The 22287-nt window shown below is 36.4% G+C and overlaps 2 protein-coding genes across 4 annotated transcripts; both read right to left on the bottom strand.

Annotated features, from left to right (window-relative positions):
• LOC128894320 (uncharacterized) lies at positions 1-683 on the bottom strand (the record flags this gene model as incomplete). Its single annotated transcript, XM_054155979.1, has 1 exon — positions 1-683. A coding segment is annotated over exon 1 (543 nt), but the record flags the coding sequence as incomplete, so codon positions are not given.
• Positions 535-21148, bottom strand: LOC128886582 (serine-enriched protein). Of its 3 annotated transcripts, XR_008459879.1 has the most exons (10): positions 20632-21148; positions 16968-17170; positions 16493-16628; positions 12290-12328; positions 8301-8418; positions 7493-7650; positions 6699-6830; positions 6125-6307; positions 780-935; positions 535-674 (listed from the first exon to the last, which is right to left on the bottom strand). XR_008459879.1 is itself a non-coding variant. In XM_054141601.1 (9 exons), the coding sequence occupies exons 2-9, from the start codon at positions 17153-17155 to the stop codon at positions 769-771; spliced, it is 1125 nt and encodes a 374-aa protein (XP_053997576.1). In that variant the 5' UTR covers positions 17156-17170; positions 20632-21148; the 3' UTR covers positions 626-768. The 3 variants fall into 3 exon arrangements, 2 of the variants coding, with proteins under 2 accessions (XP_053997576.1, XP_053997584.1); XM_054141601.1 differs by having other exon boundaries at positions 626-939; XM_054141609.1 differs by lacking the exon at positions 535-674 and having other exon boundaries at positions 743-935.
• Between the last annotated feature and the right edge of the window lie 1139 nt (positions 21149-22287).

The following is a 22287-nucleotide window of genomic DNA, read 5'->3' as shown; positions in this document are numbered from 1 at the left end:
CTGTTTCTTCGCTTCCTCCTTCTCTTGTTTCTTCTTCTGTTCCTGCTTCCTGGGTTCATCCTTCTCCTGATCCTTCTTTAGTTCCTGTTTCTTCGCTTCCTCATTCTCTTGTTTCTTCTTCTGTTCCTGCTTCTTCGGTTCATCCTTCTCCTGATCCTTCTTCTCCGCATCCTCCTTTTCTTGTTTCTTCTTCAGTTCCTGCTGCTTCTTCAACTCCTCCTTCTGCTGTTTCTTCGACTTCAGTTCCTTCTTCGACTCCTTTCTCTCCTGTTTCTTCAATTCCTTCTTCTTCGTCTCCTCCTTCTCTTGCTCCTTCTTCAGCCCCTCTTCCCTCTTCTCCTCTTTCTCCCGTTTCTTCATATCCGTTTCCTGCTGTCCCTTCGACTCCTCGTCCCGTTGCCTCTTCACTTCCTCATCTTGATGCTTCATCAGCTCCCGTTCCCTCTGCCTCATCAACTCTTGCTCCTGCTGGTGCTTCTCCTCCTCTTGCTGCTTCCTCAATTCCTCTTCCTGTTGCACCCTCTCCAGCCTTTCCTGTTCCATTCGTTGCTGCTGCAGCTGATACCTCTGCTCGATCTGCCGCTGCACGTCCTCTTCCTCCGGGTGTGTCTGCACGCTCGGCCGCCGTTGCAGCTGCTCGTTGGCCGTTTCCTGCTCCGCTGTGCTGTTTTTACCTTCAAGCGGGTGCGAGACCGCATCGTTAATAGGAATTCCCTCGCGTCGGGACTCGTCCGAAACGGCCGCGGTCAGTGCGGCCGTGGCCGGAGGTTAGTTGCTACCTGAATGTTGTTTCTGATCGGAGCCTGCGTCGGAACCACTCGAGCTCAATGTCGTGGTGCTACCGCGCTGATCCACAGAGGACTGCACCGACATGCTGCAACCTGGCCGCCTCACTCTGTGGGGGGAGAGTTTTCCCGGGTCGATACTGGTTGGGTCTGCCTGCAACAAACCCTCGGGTCAGATCACTTTTAAGGCTACCTTAGACGTCCTACGTGTCACAGTGGAGGTAAGCGAGCGACGTCTGGTCAGAAGGCTGCGATTCGGTTCGGGAACTTTGTTTGCGGACGTTTTAAGGGCAGTTGAAAGGAGTCACCTGGATCGATGACGTAATTTTGGAGACAGGGAATGGAGGAACGGGAAGGAGACGACCACAGAACGATCAATCTCTTCTCTTAGTCTGGAGTTTTGGGTTTCTTTTCATCTTGGATCAGGAGATATAATGTTTCAAAGAGAGGTTATGCGATCCCGTGGAAGGAGCACTTTTCTAGCTCCAGGTGTTCGAGTCGAGGACACTTTAAGGTCATCAATTTTGTATAAATGAAACATGGTTTTTTTTTGTTTATGTACCAGTGGAAACTTGTAAGACTGACACGGTCAAGTGACGTTCAAGATTATACGGGATGTTCTAGAATTGGTATAAGACCTGGAAAGGGGGGGGGGGGGATAACTGAGGGAAATCTGAACCAGAGTTTCCTTTGTAAAAATGTCGAACAGTGCTTCGTTTTTGAATTATTAATGAAAAATCACTGACCAATCACGGCAGATAGCCCGCGTTCAGCCGCAAGAGCATTGGCTCGAGCTGGGATTAGCTCGCTATCAGCTGAGAGCGCGCTGCTTGGGCGCTGTGATTGGTCAGTGATTTTTCGTTAATAATTCAAAAACGAAGCCTCCACCGACATTTTTGTAAAGGAAATTGTGGTTCAGAATCGTCTAAGCTATCCCCCATTACCGGTTCTTGCACTAATTCTAGGACACCCAGTGTAAGATCACTAATGAACTGTTATGATAGACAATATTTGATATCAGGAGACAGATGTATTATAGCGAGCTAGAAAGAACACCAAAGAATCTTCATTTGTCTCCGTTCGTCCACACACACGACACGAATTTTCTGTTAATAAAGAAAAATCTCGCATTGTTTGAGTTTTCTTGTCTCTGTCATTTAGATACGACTAATATTATCAAATAATATTAACGAACGTTAATTATTTGAATATTCTGTTATCCAAACATTTTAGAGAAAGTAAAAATATAAATTTTCAAAGGGCTGACACAGTAAACGAAAGTAACAACGTGCCCTCTCACAGCGAAGCACACGTGGCAGAAAGATCCCGGTGGTTTAAAGCACAAAGAGAATGTAATTCTACGCAGTTATTTATGTTAAAAAAATTACGTGATTTAGCAGCGATGAAATATGGAGTCCTTAAACATCGAAAGAAGTTTTTGTTAGTTTGAATAGTTGAAATTTTGTTAGTAATGTATAGTTATTAAATTTTTTATTCGAATAAATTGAAATTTAGCACGATGAAAGATGTCCATCCTACCTCAATTTCTTTCATTAATATTCCTTCCAGCTCGTCGTAATAACTACTGTATATTAAGTTCGAACTTAAATGTTGTAAATATTCTTGAATGATTTCGAATAGCTAGTGCATTTTCTCTTCATCTTCCTCGGTTCTTGGCACGATTAGCCCACCATTGAACCATCTCTGTTACATACTCATTGTTTTTCTTACAATGAATTGCCACTTACTGTTAATAAACACCACATCAATTTTATATTTATTCGCATGGAACATTATGAAAGTTTAGAACACTTGTTATTGTCATAGACTAGTACAAAAATATTGTAGCACATGTATTGAAAGACATACCGTTAGACTACAGTACAACAAATGTACAACAAGATGACAACAGCTAAGAAAAACACAAAAAGCTGTAAGAGAATAGCTTGTGATGCTCTGGACGAAGATGAAATCCACATCGTACTACCTTGGAGTATGTATCACCGTTGAAGGTCACCGTTTACAACATTTAAAATAGAACTTATTATGTACCTGAAGATGCAAACTCATGAACGGTTACATTTGTCTCCTCGTATAGAAAATATTTTCCCTTGGAATTGCCCTTTAACGACCTTGGATGGTCTTGAATGTAATAACCTTGAAGTGACTGTACTGGTCTTACATGCTTCTATTAGTAGGTAAATAAAATAAAATATCGTTCCATTTGGGAAAAGATTAATGACCTTGAGGTGTCCTTGACGCTTCTACCTGAAACAAAAAAGAACATCACCACGCTACACTCCTCTATGAAGTCAATCAGCTTATGCTTCGAGTGTTCTTGTTTGTCTTAAAAAATAATCGAATTAACCAGGTGACCTATTTCAACCACCCTACCCTATGTCTACGGCGTTGAACACACGTATTTGGACAAAAACTTGTGCGTGATATTTTGAATAGCATTACACCTATCATGAAATGAATATCATCGTGTATAGGGAAGGAATAAATTTGGTTGATAAATTTTCTTAAATTTAATAAATATTAATGAAAATATAGAAATTTTACTAATAAGTGAAAATAGAAGGCCAAGATACACGAACTGAATTGACGGATTTTTTAAGGTATGCAATTACGAGGAATAAAGTAACGCTGAATGTATCAGATTGGTGCATATAAAATGTCATTTTTCCAGTGTTTCAATCATCCGGGCCAATAACGTCCATTTTAGTCTACTCTCTCGTCAATTTATCGTAATAATCATATTAAATAGGAAGAAATATACTGTGAGGCACACACATTAAAATGTTAAAGATATTTAGAATAGAAACATTAGAGCCATATTATCAACAATTATGAATACTTGGAATATTCGCTTAATTTTTTTATACGAGTATAAACTTGTGATGATGAAAGTTCTATTCGAAGCTTTAGTCAAACACGTTTGTTCGACTCTGTGTGAATGTATCGACACATGCAATTATTTATTCACGTGACAAAAAACTATTCTACGGGTGATAAGTAATTGATACCGGTCAATAGCGACTATATAATGATCGAAATGTGGCCACTCCCTGCAAAAAGACTCGCGCCCTTCTGACTCGAGACCGTTTGAGTACAAAGGGCGGTAAATTTACACTGAGTACGGTTTATAATGGAAGGAGGGTCGTCGAGTCGGTACAAAGCGTCGAGTAGATATTAAATCGTTTTCAGGCGCTGTCTCGAGAACGATTAATTCTTCTCGGTCGACTAAACGTCTCCAAAGCGAGCGTTCGATTCCACGAAATAGGCAATTTGTACCCTCTCGCTGTACACGGCAGCAAATCAATTGGAAAATTACTCCGAGGAGAGACAAGGAGCTAAATATACACGGTGAGACACGAGCGCCACGTTGAAAGTAACAAATAAATGATTTCGGATGGCATAGTTATCTGGACGAGATTCCAACAGATCATTGACATTGACATTATCATTGATATTCGACATCGCCACTGACATCAATCGAATCAAACATTTCACGAGGGAAGACAATTTATACTGCATAAAGCAGAGACTGACATGTATTAAACATTTTACAAGGGTACGAGTGGTAAATTAGGATACTTTAAAAGAAGAATCGCACGAAGCATTAGGGAAAGAATTTCTTCTTAACAATTGGGGACGGAATGAATAAAATACAAATAGTATATCGATCGACTACTGAATAATATGGGATCAGAAGCGTTGGTTTGTGCGTGGTGGCCAATTAGGATTAGGTGACGATACATCAATTCGCTGAACTTCACCCTTTCACACGTTTTTCACTACTTTCACTACTGCATGTCATGATTTCGTATATCTTGTTCCTTGCTATACCAATTCATGTTATAAATGATATGAATAAACAAATAGTAGACCCTGACAATGACAATATATTTTTGAAAAATGAGTGCAAGTATTTAAACAGAGAAAATAAATTAGGTAATTATCTTAATTATATAGTTAATTAAATAACTATCATTCCGCACTTATGTTTATGTACACATCATGGACATAGTAATCGTACATTAGGATGTGTGTGTCCAGTATACTGAATAAAGGGGGAGTAGATTAAGGGAAAATACTTTCTACTATATTCTTATATTTCAGGAATGTTCCCTTAAAACCATCCACGGATATCTAATCATAATTGCATATCCACCGCTTGATATCATTCGTCAATGTTTCTATTTTGAAGTCGGTTTTTATTCAAATACACTGATCAATATTATTTACCAATTTACCTTTAAGTTTACGAATTAAATAAATGTTACTCCAGAACAATGTATTTTCTATTTGAAAGATTTCTACTCGTGATCAAATTAAAAATAGACATAGCTGGTCACTGCGAGCATTATCTTTATAATAATTAGATATTACAATAATTTATTCCAGAGAAACGTATTTTCTATTTAATTGAATTTCCACTCATAATCAAATTAAACGTAGGTAGTCGCTACAAGCATTAACTTTCTAAGAATAAAATAATTAACTATTAAGATTAGAATATTATAAACTGGAATAAATGAAGTCAACTAACTGAACAATGCTTAGAAATAAATAAGTAGAAGTATTATTTAAAACGGTATATTATTATTCAAAATAATATTGGTTGTACTGCCTACCTGCATGTTTAATTCAAACATTAACTATATTCTTATTTTCTGTACGATACAAACGAATCTGTACCGGTGGATATGCAATTTGAGACACGTAACTAAATCGAGGTGTAGAGGGTACAGTGACTTAAATGTTATTTCCTCATGCATCGAAACAAAAAAAAAAAACCAAAATACAGAAAGTGGGTTGCCAAAGGGATAATGAAATATTTACAGAGAAATATATTCTTACTTTGATCCACTTACGATCGCAAATCTTTTGGACGAAATTTTATGACAACAACCAACGGGTGGAGGTAAATTGTACAGATTTAATGAACAGTTACTACCTTTATGCAGAATGTACATTTTAGTGTACGTTTCGCGAGATATGCACAGACTAAAGTCCTGGTGCAATATTAAGTGTGCCGCTTGTAACAATGTATTCGAAGAGATTAATCTCCGTCGGATTAGATGGTCACGGTTTAGACGTGTGATTTAGCGACTGATCTCTGCGAAGTCGGGAATTCTCGAAAATACCAAAGTCAGCTAACGGAGAAAGTAGCTTCGCAGATTGAAATCCAAAGTTTCGATACGAGATAGAAATGAAACGACGATCGTTAGTTAACACAACTGTGGTGTCGATTTTGCAATAGCGGTAAGAGACAGCGGAAAAGTAAAACTGTTAGCTGTTCGTTGAAGGTGTATCTTGAAAGCAACACGCACCTGATAGGCCAACGCGTTCATCATGATTTCGTGGGGTACCAGGTTTAAGGGGCGGACCTCGTTCATCAACACGTTCGTGGGAATTTTGTGGAATTGGATGTACTCTAGAAAGTTGCCGATGACGTCCTTCAAGGGCGTGGTCTGATTGCTGTCGTAGTATTTCTTGCTCCACATCAAGGCCGCCTAATGACAACATTCGAACGGTATGATTACGAACACTGAAAATGACGAACTGTGACGGGGAAAATTATCCGAGTAGGTTGGAACGTTTCCGACTGTCAAATTTACAAATTGAGTCTTTAGAGTCAATGAATGAGTTAACTGGAGAAAACAAATTAAATGGACAGTTAAAAGTGTAACCATAGAAAAGAGAATGAATATTTTAACAATTGGTTCAGAAAGAACATGTCGTATACGCTTTATTTTTATTACGTTTATTTACTTGTATAAAAATATCTGTGTTATATACTACATTTCATTTGGAAATGGCGACACGTCTAATTGAGAAGTAACCCAATTCGTTTGATAGGTAACAGTTAATCCTTAGGATAGCAATTAATTAGACTCTACGTACTTGGAACTTGGCAAACTCGTCGGCGCGAAGCTCCTCCCTTGCCAGGATTAAACGAACTACATGTTGAGGAAGCAAAGTGAAGGATCCTAGATTCAACACTTCGTTGCCATGGTCGTCGACAAATTCCAGCACCTTTCAAAAAATATACAAAGAGATTAGGATTCTCTAACAATCAGTAAGGACACAATTGCGATACTCTATAATTTTTTCTTGTAACAATTTGTAACACAAATGATACAAATTTTTAATCAACGGGTAGTCAAGCATTTTTGTTATAAGTAAATTGCAGTCGTTTACGCATTTGTGATAAATGAAAATAGAAAGAAATTTATGAAAATGTATACAAATGCAAAAATATGTGAAATATCAACAAGAATATGTTACACCATTCGGAATTTGATACTTTAATTTAAATTAAAAATTTGATTCAGTATCTATGAAAATGTGAATTTTCGTACCTACAACAATTTAGCCTAAAGAAGGAAATTATTTTACTCTGCAAATATAATAATATGAACTTTACTTTCAATATTCTTTTTTATTATTGCATACTGTGTGCATTTTTTGCATTTTTAAAATTTCCTATAAATGCATAACAATCCGCAGTCTAGTTATGAGTTATAAAATATATTTTTTTTAACAGAAATTAAATCTTGCTTTATATAGCAAGAAGAAAGTTGTGAATATTTTAATACGATGTTTTCAACAAAAGAAAAGAAAAAATCTTAAACTGCAAATTAATATACATAAGTGGAAACCATCTTCTTTTTAAATATAAGTGTTGATTTATTTACCCTTTGGACCAAAGATTTTGTACATTTGTACTGAATGTATCGTTCGGCTGATGCCAGTAAAGCGCACACCGTGTCCACCGTTATACAGCACTGCACGAATCCGGAGCAAGCTTTCTTAAGCTCGTCTAATCCATAGTAATCAGCAGCATTCATTACACCTATAAACGCAAAAGACGAGACTAGATAACCCTGAAGAAGGGTTACGAGTTATGGCAATTATTTACTGCGCGGGAGTTTATGTGGAAAAATAAAAGGTACTGCCTCAATGAAATTTTAGAAATCTAGTATCCAAAATAGCAGGGAAAAAGAGACTATTAATTAAACGACTGAGTTATTGAAATTTATAATTGATACATTTTATTGATGAGTTACTATAAATGAATAAATGTTTTTATTAAACCTTGATGCGTTTGATACTTCTAAATTATTAGAAGACATCTATCTAGATAATCTAGATAAGTATTGTAAAAATAACATATTCTGTCAATAGGATAAAAAACAGTTTTATACGTCAATAAAACACAAGTGAATAGGAGAGAAAATATATAAATGATATCCAAAGTAGCCTAAATATTTTTATTAACTCGAAGTTTCAATCAATTAATTATTTTTGAAACTCGAAAATTCTGAAGGTTATTAAGAGAAAATTTATTTTTTCTTTTAAATTACGACAGTCCTTCCCCTAGTTATCCAATTGATTAGAAAAAGGATCAAGAGAACAAGTTGACTTTTAACTTTGTTATTTAATTTGAACGAAAGTCTGAGTGTATGGCATTATAAATCAATAGAATGGTAATTAGTTGCTCACCCAATAATGTTCTAGGCTGTAGCATCACGCATCCCGTGTGGATGTACTCGATCAACTGTCGAAACACGTCCGGTTCGAATTCCTCGATGATTAAAGTGTGATGCTGATTCGGCTGTGGCTTAGCAGAAGATTCAAGTATTCATACGAACGACAAGACTGTTCAATAGTTCAAGCCTTGGCTTGAACTCGAATATCCATGCTAAGCGACTCGCACGATACATTTAGTGATGGATGCAATGTACGATGTACTCGAAAACGTACAATGTTTGTATATAAATATTCCAATCAATAATACTCTGCTAGAGAAACGAATCAATAGAAATATTTAATTTTCTCGTATTTGCTTGTTCGAATTAATAGCGTGATTCTAAAGCTTGAATTTTCTTTTAAGATGAATACTTTGAAATTAATTTCGTCGCAAGTTAAAGAGAGATTACCGAAGGCAATTCAAGAATTGAAACGATAAGCGATGTGTGAAGGTGCCAAAAATATAAAAAATTAATTTTCCAGTAGGACAGTTGCGAATAAAATTTTTTATTCTCTGCCCTAAAGGGAAAATAATTTGTTTGCTTGGTACTCGCATCGTTTGCCACTTCAATTCCTTTCAATTTCAATTGTCCATCACCAATCGCTTAAGCAATGGCAGAAATTGATCGAACACTCCCGTGTCGTGAATAAGTACGACACAGTCGACATAGGTGCAGATTCTCATAGGCAAACTACTGTGCATCTAACACCATCATAATTCCTCGACTACGTTCTGAACTGTGAGGTGCAGAAAAATTGCAGAATCAAATCTGTGCCGCGTCTGAAGATTGAAAACCGTGGAACGTGCGATTCTACAGCTACAGCATATTTCTCAATACAATAGTGACACGGCCATCCATGTGTGCGATCTTTCAGACTGCAATTTCGTCTAATAATTTGCATGCCTGCCGAAAGACACAGAACGGAGCTACGAGTGATTTATTAATATTTACATGTGGTATTTACAAGATGTAGTATTTCAGGGGTGAATTCAGTAGGCGAAATAAATGACACAATTTAGTACAATGTTGAAAATTTTGTGTCAAATTCAAAACAAATAACGTGTCTCGAAGCATCCATCAATATTTTTGTATTAATTTAACATATCATGATTACGTCAATTGATAATAACTTTAACCATTTTTGTGCAAGATTAACAAACTGGTAGTGTTAAATTATAATCGATGCTCCAGATATAGTTTTTCCTGGAATAAATAATATAAGATTTTTATTACTACCATCATCATTAATATTATTACTATTCAGAAGAATATTTTATTCGGGATCAGGAACCGAATCATCAATTTTATATCATTCGACTCTATTTGTAGATTTTACAATTTTTTCTTTACGTATTGCAGGAATTTCGTCACTTATAGGAGCCATTAATTTTATTGTCACAATTTTAAATATAAAGAATTGAAATTTAAATTATGATCAAATAATTTTATTTTCATGGTTAGTAATAATTACAGCAATTTTATTATTACTGTCATTACCAGTACCAGCAGGAGCAATTACTATATTATCAACAGATCGAAACTTTAATACGTCTACATTTTGTTTATATTATTTATACATATTCGTTAAATAATAAACCACGTGTCTTATAAAAGACTAACAGAAATATTCATTAAATAGTCATCATTATGTTAATTAATTACTGTATTTTATCATTACAGAACTTCTGTGTAACATTACAACTAAATACTACAAATTAAAAAATACCTATTTACTTCATAAAATTGGGATGATCGTTTGTTTTCTCTTTTTAAATACAATCACGTGTTAATTAAGTGAGAATGTGAGTAAGTACATTAATTGAGATCAGATAAATTGATCGATTAAGATCAATTGTGTAAACTAATCAAACATTTAATCTGTGGACTTTTATAAGCAAGAGAATAAAATTTTCCACTGTGTATGTATTCTATGTAATTTTGCGTTTGAGATGTTAGCTTTTTTATCAAGGGCTCCCTAATCATTCTCGTCTGTCGCCCTCCCTTCGGAGTTAAATTTAATTTAACGATTCGATTTTGTACTGATATAAAACAGAATGTAATGAACAGTCTCACAGAAATATGTGAAATTTTGTGAAATGTCAGTCAACATTGTACATAATTATGTTCGTAAGATATTTTCAATTCGGCAAATATATATTAGCCAATTCTTAAAGATTTAAGGTGATATGAGACAAAAATGGACACATCAGAGAAATTAAGAGACTAGGTTTTTAATCTCCTAACTTGTAAATTTAATATTTTGTTTAACAATGATTAATAGCATCTCCTGAATTCTACCCTTATGTATGAGACACTTGACAATATGGAAGTAGGGTAGAATAGCTTGGAACTTCTATGTCTCTCAGCGAAAAAATGAACCACTTTGCGCTGACATCGTGAAATTGCGTGAAATTCGTCAACGGTAACAATATCATAATTTAATTATTCGTATCGTTTGTACCAGGCAAGGATGGGCAAATGTAAATCTATTATCTACATAAAAATATTGAATAAGAAATAATAGACAAACTGAATTTTAATTTCAGTTGTAGAATTAAATATTTCACAATGGAAAAATTCAAATAAAGTAAATGATTTAAAGCGTCACTAGTTTGGAGACTTCGTACAAGAAATAAACTATTTTATTTTCATAGTCACACAGAAAAATTGAATTAAAATATTGGGCCGTCCAAAAAGTTCGTGGCAATTTTTAAGAAAAATTCAAAAGCACGTTTGAATTTTAATATATATTTATTAAATTACATATTGTAATTGCACGCGTATTTCAATAACTACTGATGATACACAAAAAATTGTTTACATGTAAATTGCAAGATACAATGGGCTCTCCGGTGAAAGTCAGTAAACTTCGAAACGTTCTATCTTAGAAATTAATTAAAATCGAGTAAATACATCCCCCAAAAAATATATAGTTCCATTTAAAAAACAAAACTTCACCATCGTATCTTTTAAATTAATAATAGAACAAAAATTTACGCCACAATATAGAGCTCATTGTATCCCGCAATTTACATGTAAACAATTTTTTCGTATCATCGATAGTTATTGAAATATGCGTCTGTCACACTTTAGCGTGGACACCCTGTATGTAAGTACCATTTTGTTTCACAACCTTTCCACCTTTCGAGGTACCACCTATGAAAAATCGACATGAACTTTCCAGACAACCCAATAGAATATTTAGTACTCGCTAATATTTACCCAACTCTGTTGGCACTATGTACTATAAATAAAAATACAGTAGAGCTCCCCGTACCCGAATACTCTAACATCTGAACGTTCTGTTAAACGGATACTCTGTTATCTAAACTGCGTGAGAAAAGATTTCTTTTAAATTAAAAAGTGAGTACATAAACAAATATGAGAAGATAAATTTTACAACGAAAGTAATGATGAGGATGTACCTTCTCAAACCAAAACATTCGAAAGAGGGGGTCGAACCCGTGTGAAGCTTACTTAATTTTCACAAAGAGGGGGTCGAACCCGTGTGAAGCTGGCCCCACCTTTTTCGAAATTTCAAATTTTTCTTTCTAATTACGTTTCGTCATCGTTTCCTCGCAACAAGATGCTTCCTCAGAACAAGATGCTCTACTGTATTAACAAATTTTTTCACAACCTCAGCGCGAATCTGTATTCATGCAATCGTACAGACTATAGTTCTATCGTCTTCATAGGACTCTGTGTCGGGTGTCCATCGAGTCGACGCACAAATCAACACCGAGATAGTGAAAGAGAAACAGGCTGATTCTCGCGCGACAGTTTCTCTTAATGAGTGTCGAGGACACCAAAAATCGAAACGAGCTTCGGAGTCGCGATATAATAAGTATCCCAAAACGAGTCGCACGACGCGGAGACAAGTGAAAGGGACAGAGGAAGAACTGACGAGTAAAAAAGATTGTCGGATGCAAAATCGTATCCAGAAGTGACGTTTCATAGTACCTCTTGTATGGGAGCCAACTGCTGCGTGAACCCTGACCGCTACACGGCACATAACAAATGCACACTTACTATTTCTATCATTTTAACGGCGCTGTGTGTCCGTGTCGGCGCCGAACACGGTATATTCGCGTAATTTATGGGAATGTACTCGTATATACGCGCGTATATCGGCTTCGAGTCGAACATTTTACTTTCTTTTCTATTGTGGTATGTATATGGATATTCGCCAGTTACGGGACTCATAATCATGCTCAGTTATCGTTAGGTTCAAAGTGGGAGGATATTTCGCTTTGGCGAGGTAGAGCACGTGTACGCTAAACATTGCTGGAGAAATTTAATAGAGAGCTTGGAAATGTACAATTAGGGAGCAATATTTGAATATTTTATAATTTTTGTAATAATCAGGTTGAAATTGATCGAGTTAACCCTTTGCACTCGAGAGGTGACTCTCAGTCACCATTAGGTTGCACGCAGCAAATCTGTTAGTTACCGGAAAAAGTTCGTGCGGTTTATTCGTTAATTGTAACTATATATCGATTTTCGTGTGGTAATTGGCAACTGTAAGACACGAGTTTGGTTTCATTTTAAAGCTTGATCTTTGTAATTGGTATGTATGCTCTGTGGAGTTCAATTGTCTCGTTGTTGCGTAGCTATAGGAACAGTAAACATGGACAGCGAAAGAGTAAAAATTCGTGCTTTTATTCTTTACGACTTTAAACTTGGCAGTACAGCAGCAAATGCAGCAAGATGCATTTGTAGAGTTTGTGGGGAAGGTGCTGTTAGTGAAAGAACCGCACAGAAATGGTTTAAAAGGTTCAAAGAAGGAAATGAATCGCTAGATGACGAACCGCGTCATCAGGGCGTCCATCTCTCATCGAAGACGAAAAATTCGTCGAGTATGTAAGTTCAAATCCAAGAAAAAGATGTTCTGACCTTGCTCAAGTATTCGAATGCGAAGAATCTACCGCAAGAAAGCGAATTCATTTACTTAATTTTCACAGAAAATTGGACAAATGGATACCGCACCGTTTAACGGAAGAGAACAAATACTCCCGGCTGAACATTCGCAATATCCATTTATCGATCGAATTTTAACTTGTGATGAAAAGTGGGTGAAATATGACGATGTATGACGATGTACGACGATCACACCACTGGGTTCAGAAGGGGTCATGTGCAACAGGACCTATACCAAAACCGAGTCTTCATTCGAAGAAGGCGCTGATCACTGTTTGGTGGACTACACGAGGTACCGTTCACGTTGATTTTCTTCCACTACTGGAAGAATCTATTACTGCAGATACTTATTGCAAAGAAATTAATAAAGTCATTAATGAAATTGATGACAAATGGTGATCATTTCGTTGAATAAACCTATGATTTAAAACAGATTTGAGTATTTGTATTTTTCTCTGAAAATCCGCACAAAATTTTTCCGGTACCTGATACAATACCTAATGTTTCTTTAGGTTTCATTTCTTTGGGGCTCGAAGTGTCGATAAAATGATTGTCGGTGAGGTAAAGGTGACCTTATTTTCAAATTTAGATAGCTTAGAATTCACGGCAATAGAATGCTAAGAAACATCTCGAGTTGTTGGCAGATACCAGAAAAAAAGGCCTCGAGTGCAAAGGGTTAATTATATAGGCTTACCCATTGAGTTTTGTCATCATTTTTTAGGTATTATCCTGTAAAAATTAAAAAATGGTTTAGGCTGAAGTTCATCAGTACTTGGTAAGATTTAGGAATATCCGAACGTGGTAGTTTGTCAAGTATTGATCAACTTTCGTGTAAAACATTTTTTATTTGCACTATTGGAAATAACTAAAAACGGGTGACAAAACATAACGGGTAGACCTTGTATGTAGGATTCAATTACCTGTAACTGGCAATCTAATTGAATAATCTAAATGGCTAATAAATTCAGTATAATTCTATAGTTTTTCTTTTTGGTTCTGAGCCAGAGAACAAGTATCGTACTTCCTTATACAGGGTATTCCTGGATTAAATGGCTAAACGTGAAAGATGAATTCAGGACTTCAAAATAAATAAAAATTAATATGTTTTAAATAAATATGTTTCACTTTACAAACAAAAGCTGATCTTCAAAACAAGAAAAGGGATATTTCAGGATTATTCATTCTTATAATTATGTAACTTCAGAAGTAAATATAGCTCTTGAACGAAACGTTTGCGAGCATATTTCTAGAGGAAATGTTTTTTTTTTTTTGTTTTGGGGTCCTAAATTCATTTTTTAAGTTTGGCCATTTAATCCGGAAACACCCTGTATAATCGAATTAGTAAAGTTAAATGCGAATTTAAAGTAGATAGACTAGATTAAAGGTGATAAACAGTACTTGTTTTGGAACTGACAAATATTGATCCCCTTATATAGGAACGCATAAAGATTTCATTTCTTTATCATTCTCAAGGTATTAGTGATTCTTCATTCAAGGTCATCTAAAGGTCAACATATCATGCATGGAGAAAATGGTGTTTCAATCAGCACAACTGTGGTAACAGAAATACATCGTCACGAATAGGAAAATGTCAATAGGTGCGTTCAGTTGACGATTTACCAGTGATCACTGATCATAGTGGATCTTCTGCCGATCACGTTAGCTCATTAAGCCGCTACTTCCGACATAATCAGCGATCGGTCGCCATTTTCTGCATCGGGGGCTACAGTACGATGCAGAGCTTCGAGGTTGTGAATTGACGACAAGATTTCAATGAATTTAAACAGTGTCACTTCTGTCATGTTTGACACAACATAAGATAACATCTAACAGCCTCTGACTACTCTTGACAACTTCTGACAAGTACTAACATATCCTAACACCTTCTATCGTCTACTGATATCTTTTGACAAATCCTAACACCTCCTGACACCGCCTAACACCTCTAACACTTTACAGTTACGAAGTTGCAAATGGCAACCTACGATACTTCGCTTTGCAACCATGCTCGCAATTCTAGGGGCAACAAAGTTGCAAATCGAAAACCCTTAAAAATCTACAAAATTCTAAATCTCGAATATTATTACCAGGAAATATACCAGGAAGTAAACCGAAATGGAAAGAAAATGTATCAGAAAACTGAAGGAAATTAATGGAAAGTGTACCAGAAAATGCAAAGGAAATTAAAGGAATTGTACCAAGATATGTAGAAAAATTAAAGGAAAACGTGGCATAAAATGAAGGGAAATTAGTGGAAAACACACCAGAATATTAAAGGAAATTAAAGGAGATGTAGCAAGAAATGTAGGGAAATTAGTGGAAAATATACCAGAATATTAAAGGAAATTAAAGGAGATGTAGCAAGAAATGTAGGGAAATTATAAGGAAACGTGTTAGGAAATGAGGGGAAATTAAAGGAAAACGTGGCATAAAATAAAGTGAAATTAATGGAAATGTCCCAGAAAAGGAGGAAAATGAAAGCGAAACGCATCATGGAAAGAAAGGAAAAAAAGGAAATTTACCTGCAGTGTACAACTCTGTTACCTGGTGTTTAAGATTAGGACCATAATAGCTCCCATTCTGTAGCTAGGTTACCCAGTAAAATCACTAGGACTATCAGACTGATATATGACACAAGTGACATTGTTTAAATTGTTTAAATCTTGACGCCAATTTCCAGGGCACCGAATTTGTGAACACCTAGATTTAAACGAATTTAAACAGTGATTTAGACGTAGAACAGTCTTAGTGGTTTTATTAAGACACAGTATATACTATCGCTTTTCTGAAATGTTATTAATCAGGTTTTGACTGTCGTCATGTAATTGTAAAATGTCAATATTAATTCCTTCTAGAATACAGCGATGGTTTCTAGTGATTGGATTAGTGATCATGGTCTGTCCACTGAATGCATCCAATGACCTTGAAAGAAATGACCTTCAGAAAAAAATTCAAGATATAAAGTGCACCCTGCATTTTAATATCCCCTCCAATCGATTCCTAATACATTTACTGTCTCGATTATTACTTTGTAGCGTACACCTACTCGTCACGATTTCGTTTACTTCGAAAATTTGATAATAATAAAAATCGCTAAACGCATTGTTTGTGCTTGCGTCGGCAACTTTATTTATTTAGCCTGCGTTAAATTCTGATTTTACTTTTAAACATCGCAGATTGAACGTTATCTGTATCGACAGAAAGTGAGATGTATCGCAGAGATCGTTCTGTTATAGTTGCAATTACCTGTTGCGCCGCGTTCTGCAGGTTCAGCAGCGGCTCGGAGCTTCTCTTCAGGAACAGACGTATCTTGTTTTCCCGCGGCGGTGGTTCCTTCTTGCGCTGCGGACTCGGCGCTTGGTAAAGCATTCTGTGGAACACTCTATCGAAAGAACGAAAAACACTAATCACTTCGAGGCTGTGGGTGCCGTCATTTCGCACGTATTTGTATTTGTATTTTCATTTAATGTGAAACATTTATATAATTATTAACACGTTTCCTGTAACAAAGTATCTGTATGTTTGCATATTCCTTTTTCATATTTACTTCGCACGCTTATTATACCCATCTATTTTATCTTTGGATTATTATCGTCACTGCTGTTCTGTTTTTTCGCAAATTTTTATTCTAACTTTGACACATTGCTTAGTATTTAGCTTACAAAGTTATGTTTGCATTTTGTAAGAACTTCATGATATTTTTAACTAACTAAATACTAACCTACTCCTCGCCGCCAGGACAGCCTTCACAGCGCAAACTGGCTCTCTGGTCTCACCGACGAGGAAGGTCACATCGCAGAGTTCTGGCATTCTCGCCAGAAACTTCATGTCGTCGGCCAAGCCGGTCTTATTCTCGAAAGTCGAATAATCCGCCTCGTCGGCCAACCCTGATCCCGAAGCCTCCGGCATCGAGCCCGTATTTTCCTACAACAATTTGATTAAACAGCTGCTTTAAAATGTTTAACCCTTTCCATCTCGTTGCAAAATGCGCGAACATGTAGTATGAATTCTAACTTTGGAAACATGTCTTTTTTGGTAGTACGAGGGTCGTTCAGAAAGTAAGTTTAACGGTCTAGTTACGCTGTGAAAGAGTGATCAAAACACAAAACAAGGTCATTTTTTAAAATTTTCAGACCATTTTTTATTTTTCTACGTAATCGCCACATTTTTCAATAGATTTCGTGTAACGAGTAACAAGCTTTTGAATTCCCAAGGCGTAATGACTTCTGTCCACTTTGCGTCCGCTGGTCGTCCTTCGCGCTTTTTATCGTGCAACTCTTCGCGGCCATTTAGGAACGCTGTTCGCCAACGCGTAACCATCTGCAGGCTCGCGCGTTTATCGCCGTAAACAGAACATAATTCTCGATAAATCTCTGTAACTGTGAAGCTTTTAGCGGTAAAAAAAAAACGTATTATACTACGCGGATCACACTTGGACGCAAATTTTAACGGAATCGCCATTCTAAAATGTTACAAAACATGCGACAATCGACCGACCAGAGTCTACGGCACACGAAACTGATTAAAATAAACGAGAGACCGTGTTTCTAAGATTTTGTAGTTTATGTAATATTCAACATAAACAAAAAGTACCTTAGAAGTACGAGGAGTCGGTTGATATCTCAGAAATGTTTCTAGGTTAATATGGGTTAAGCCTTTAACTGCATAGGGCGCCATATGGCAGGATTGTAGGATCACAAGCTGCAAGACGCACCATATGGTTCTAGTCGTATTTTTTTTTTTCTTATACATAATTATTTGCAGATTTTGCCTAACAACTGAAGATTATTAAGCAGCTTAGAGATGCATTTGCGACTGTATGGGCATAATGAATTTAAAGCCATTACTAACAGTAAGAAATAAGTACGAGTTCCTCAAGAAAAAATTCTACATTTTATGGATTCAATCTGAGATTACTATAACAGTAGTGTAATAAATAATGCAGTATTAAACCGGTGGCGTTTAACCAGTCAAGGAAATTTTCATACAGTGAAGTTTCACGTAGTTTAGATACCTCAATATTACATTGTGAATACCGGACTACATTTAATTGTTATTCAGCAAATTTACATGAAATACAGAAATACTGATTCTGAAACTCGTTAGAATACCAACTATAAACTTTTTAGCATACAAAGTATTGAAAACTGCTCATCAAATTATTGCGAAACAACTTTCCTCGACATAGCGTTATTGAATATTTCACAAAACGATAAAGTAATTAAAACTTTTGAATTAATTAAAACTTTTATGAAGTAATTCAAAAGTTCAACAAAATAGCAATCCTTCAGAAGAATAGTATACATGTCGCAAAAATATGATCTAAAATATTAAAACCTTTGCGAACATGCTTTAAATAGATTTTACTGATGATTAAATTTTACATCGAAAGATTAAAGAATTTTCCATCTTCTCTAATAAAGATAAAATTAAACGAAATCGTATTTATAGTATACTTAAACTACATAACCTTTCAAGAACCACCCTCTAATAACATAAAATAAATAAAAAAATAACATAAAACTTTAAAACTTGTGTAAAAATGCTTGAAATAAATTTTACGAGTGATTAAATTTTACATTAAAAAATTAAAGAATCTATTTTCCATCTTCTCTATGATAAAATTAAATGAAGTCGTATTTATAGTATACTTAAACTACAAAACCTTTCAAGAACCACCCCATGATAACATACACTATAAAACTATAAATGTTTTAAGTAATCTTCTCGCGAAAATACGCTTTTCTTCCCAAAGTATAAGCTTTCGAAATCGACTGATTTTTTCATCTAACAAGTCAACCGACGCGCGACGCTGTCTTGGGAACATCTACTCAGGTAAGTCTACGCGAGTTTTATTATATAAAAAGAATAAGTTATTTGCGAAAAAGCGTCGCCGCATGAGCGCCTTCGACGCATGTACGCGCGTTAAGAGTTGCTGAAGAAAAAGCGAGGCGAGAGCACGCTTTAATGAACGAAATGCACTTTCCTTTATCGGATAGGGAAATCTGCAATTCCATCGATAAATCACCTTCCCTGACGAAAGACTTAACTACCCCTCCGTGGTCTGTTATCTACGATGTAGTTAACCTACTTGCACTTGGAGACCCCTTTAATCTGCTTTCCAGGCCGACGATAAACTTTCGTTTACGTTCGACCTTTAAATAAGACGAATAATTTACGTAACATTCCGCGACTATTTGACTCTGGTACTCGATTCACATCGACGATAAGGAAAATTGAAAAACGGGACAATCGACGGTCGAGTTCTGACGCGATACTTTATTTTTTCTTAAGTTTACTTAAGTGGGCTATATTTAACTTTAAAATCAAGAGAAACATAAATTCCGTTTATATAGAATGAAATTTAAAACACGAAGTGAAATAATTTGTCTACATCTTAGATTAGTGTGTACGTCAACAATCTGCTATTTTCTCATACGCGTCATCAAATTGTATAAAATAAATGTCGAATGATTTAATTTGATTATAAAACGACAAAGTGCTGTTCTCTGCAAATCTACAAAATTTATTTATCATAATATGTTTCTTTAATTACTAATTACGATTTTCCACGGAACAATTGTTCTTAGTTTGAAAACGCTTGGTTAGTCAAACTATTCTTCAACAAGATAATTTTTCAAGATATTCAAGAGGTGAAAACTACCCTTAAAGTTGTGGATGAAGTTACATCTAACAACAAGTTTCAATTTCTACTATCTATTCTAATCCTTTCATTGCTTGTTCTTCTCTAAACAATAACATGCCCTTTCTTTTTATTTATTTCCAATTAAGACTGTTGATTAATTATATGTTGGTAGTACACTTATTGAAAAGGGCTCGAACATTCGAAACATTTACATATATTTCAATATGCCTCTAAGAAACCATTTGTCTTTAAAACCAATCAACATACACATTTATTAACATATATACACAATCTACATAATCTTAAATAAAGATAAAGAGAATATATCACAAATAAGCATATAAAATGGCAATTGCAACATATTTTACAAAATTTAGCGAGGTTCGATAATATTCACAAACGATGAAACAGACAAAACAAACTAATATGCATTAAAGAAAGGAATAACATAACCACTATGTACGTGTGCGAACGAAGAAGTTAACTAACACGAAGTCGCAGCCTATTTCATTCACAAAATCGAGGCCAACTTTCACCCCTTTCGACACGACAATCAACCAACGACAAAACCGCTTAGCCTAACTACATATCCCACGAAATTGAATCAAAATCAGCGCGTAACGGTTGGCTCTGACGTTTCCCCGTGGCGCACAAAAATTGCTTCATCTTATCGATGACGTCGAGGCCTCCTTAAATGCTAGACCATCGAAAGCGGTGCCCCGCAGAAGGGGTAAATTACCTGTTGCTCGGATCCCGGAGCCCCCTCGCCCGCCGGGTTGCTTTTGCCCCGAAAAAACACTTTTATCTCCTTTCCTCGGTTCCACGATCAGGCATAATCCACCGCGTTCATAGCCGACGACGTCCGGCGTCGACCCTAGAACATCTCGCGTTGATGCGCCCCGAAACGAAGATCCTCGGTGAAGGGAACCTTTAACCGTCGTAACCGGACGAACTGAAATGAACTCTTCCGAGCAGGCCAACCCTTTTCGACGTCGAGGAAACGGGCAACCCTGTTGCTTTCAGGGCCAACCCTGACCGAGCAACGATTTCACGACACGCCTGTCGAGTTCAACGACGACGACGCCTTCGACGACCTCGTTTCGCGACGAACACCAACGCTCGTCCACGCTTCCACCCTTTTTCAGCGACCGCGCAGAGGTGGCAGGTTTTCGCAGCACGGATTCGTGAATGGAACCCGCGCACAGGGATACGAAAACGGTGGTCGTTTTCGGCCGAGGGGACACGACTGCGCCGAGCATCTACTTCCCGAACCCAGGCCATGCCTATTGCGCACACGCGTTCACCCCCGCAAGGAGGGGGCGAACCTGGCACAGTTAGCTGCGCCTGTGCGACCTGCGAGTCCCGCGAAGGACCTCTCCCTTTCCTTTCGGCGGATTTTTAAATGTCACCTGGTTACGGATTCACTCCAGGTGGAACGGGGATTCCTCGATTATGCCGGTGCCTGAGGGTCGATCGCGACCCCAAGGAGAGGGAGAGTTTCCTACTGGATTCTCGGCCAGGCCCTTCTGTTCTCCTTTAAGGAGCGTTGAGGAGCGACAGGAATCGAATTATTTTATTTTGTAGGGTTCAAGGGGTTGATTTTTTAGAGTATTTTGGGATGTGAATTGTGGGAATTGAAAAGATATTTTTAGAGGTGTGCTGAGCTGCTCTGTTCTCTTTTAATATTTTGACTTCTACACATTCATCTTATTTATTAGGCAAATTGGTTGATTTTTTAGAGTATTTTGGAATATGAGAGGGGATGAGATTTGAAAAATTGTGGGAATTGTTCAGTTATTTTTCAATGTATGCTGAGCTCGTGCTGTGTTCTCCTCTAAAATGTTGATTGCTGACTCCTGACTGCTGAGTGTATGTGCGAATTTCTAGGAGGATTAAATTTTTGTTCAAGATTATTGGAAACTGTGTAAATTAACATTTGTTGCATAATAGTTCTTAGTTTCATGGCAGAATAAATATTCTAATCCAATATAGATTTATTTTTTAACACCTCACCTCCAAAATAATTCTTCTAATCCCTTGTGGAGAGACCTTTTGTGGAGAGACCTATCATTCATATAAATAAAACAAATCCAGTTTCTATATTTGATTATTATTAAAGTATTGTCTTTTACGTATATTGTGTGCTATGAAAAACGTCGAAATTAGAAAAATTAAGCTTTAAAATTATTTCCAATGCTGGGCTCTCAAGACTACACTAAATAATATAAAACAAATTCAATTTTTGTTGCGTTTATTAAAGTATCAACTTTTCAAGTATTTTGCTCTCCAAAAAAGGTCAACATTTAAAAGGTTACAAAAATTGTGGAATTATTTCTAAAGGTGAATTGGATTCGTGAAAGTGAAACGAATCAAATTTTCCAATTTTGTAATACCG

Source organism: Hylaeus anthracinus, unplaced genomic scaffold (genome assembly GCF_026225885.1).
Source record: "Hylaeus anthracinus isolate JK02 unplaced genomic scaffold, UHH_iyHylAnth1.0_haploid 0, whole genome shotgun sequence".
NCBI classification, from domain to species: Eukaryota; Metazoa; Arthropoda; class Insecta; order Hymenoptera; family Colletidae; genus Hylaeus; species Hylaeus anthracinus.
The sequence above is the reverse complement of the archived record's forward strand: the minus strand, read 5'-3'. Positions and strand labels throughout refer to the sequence as shown.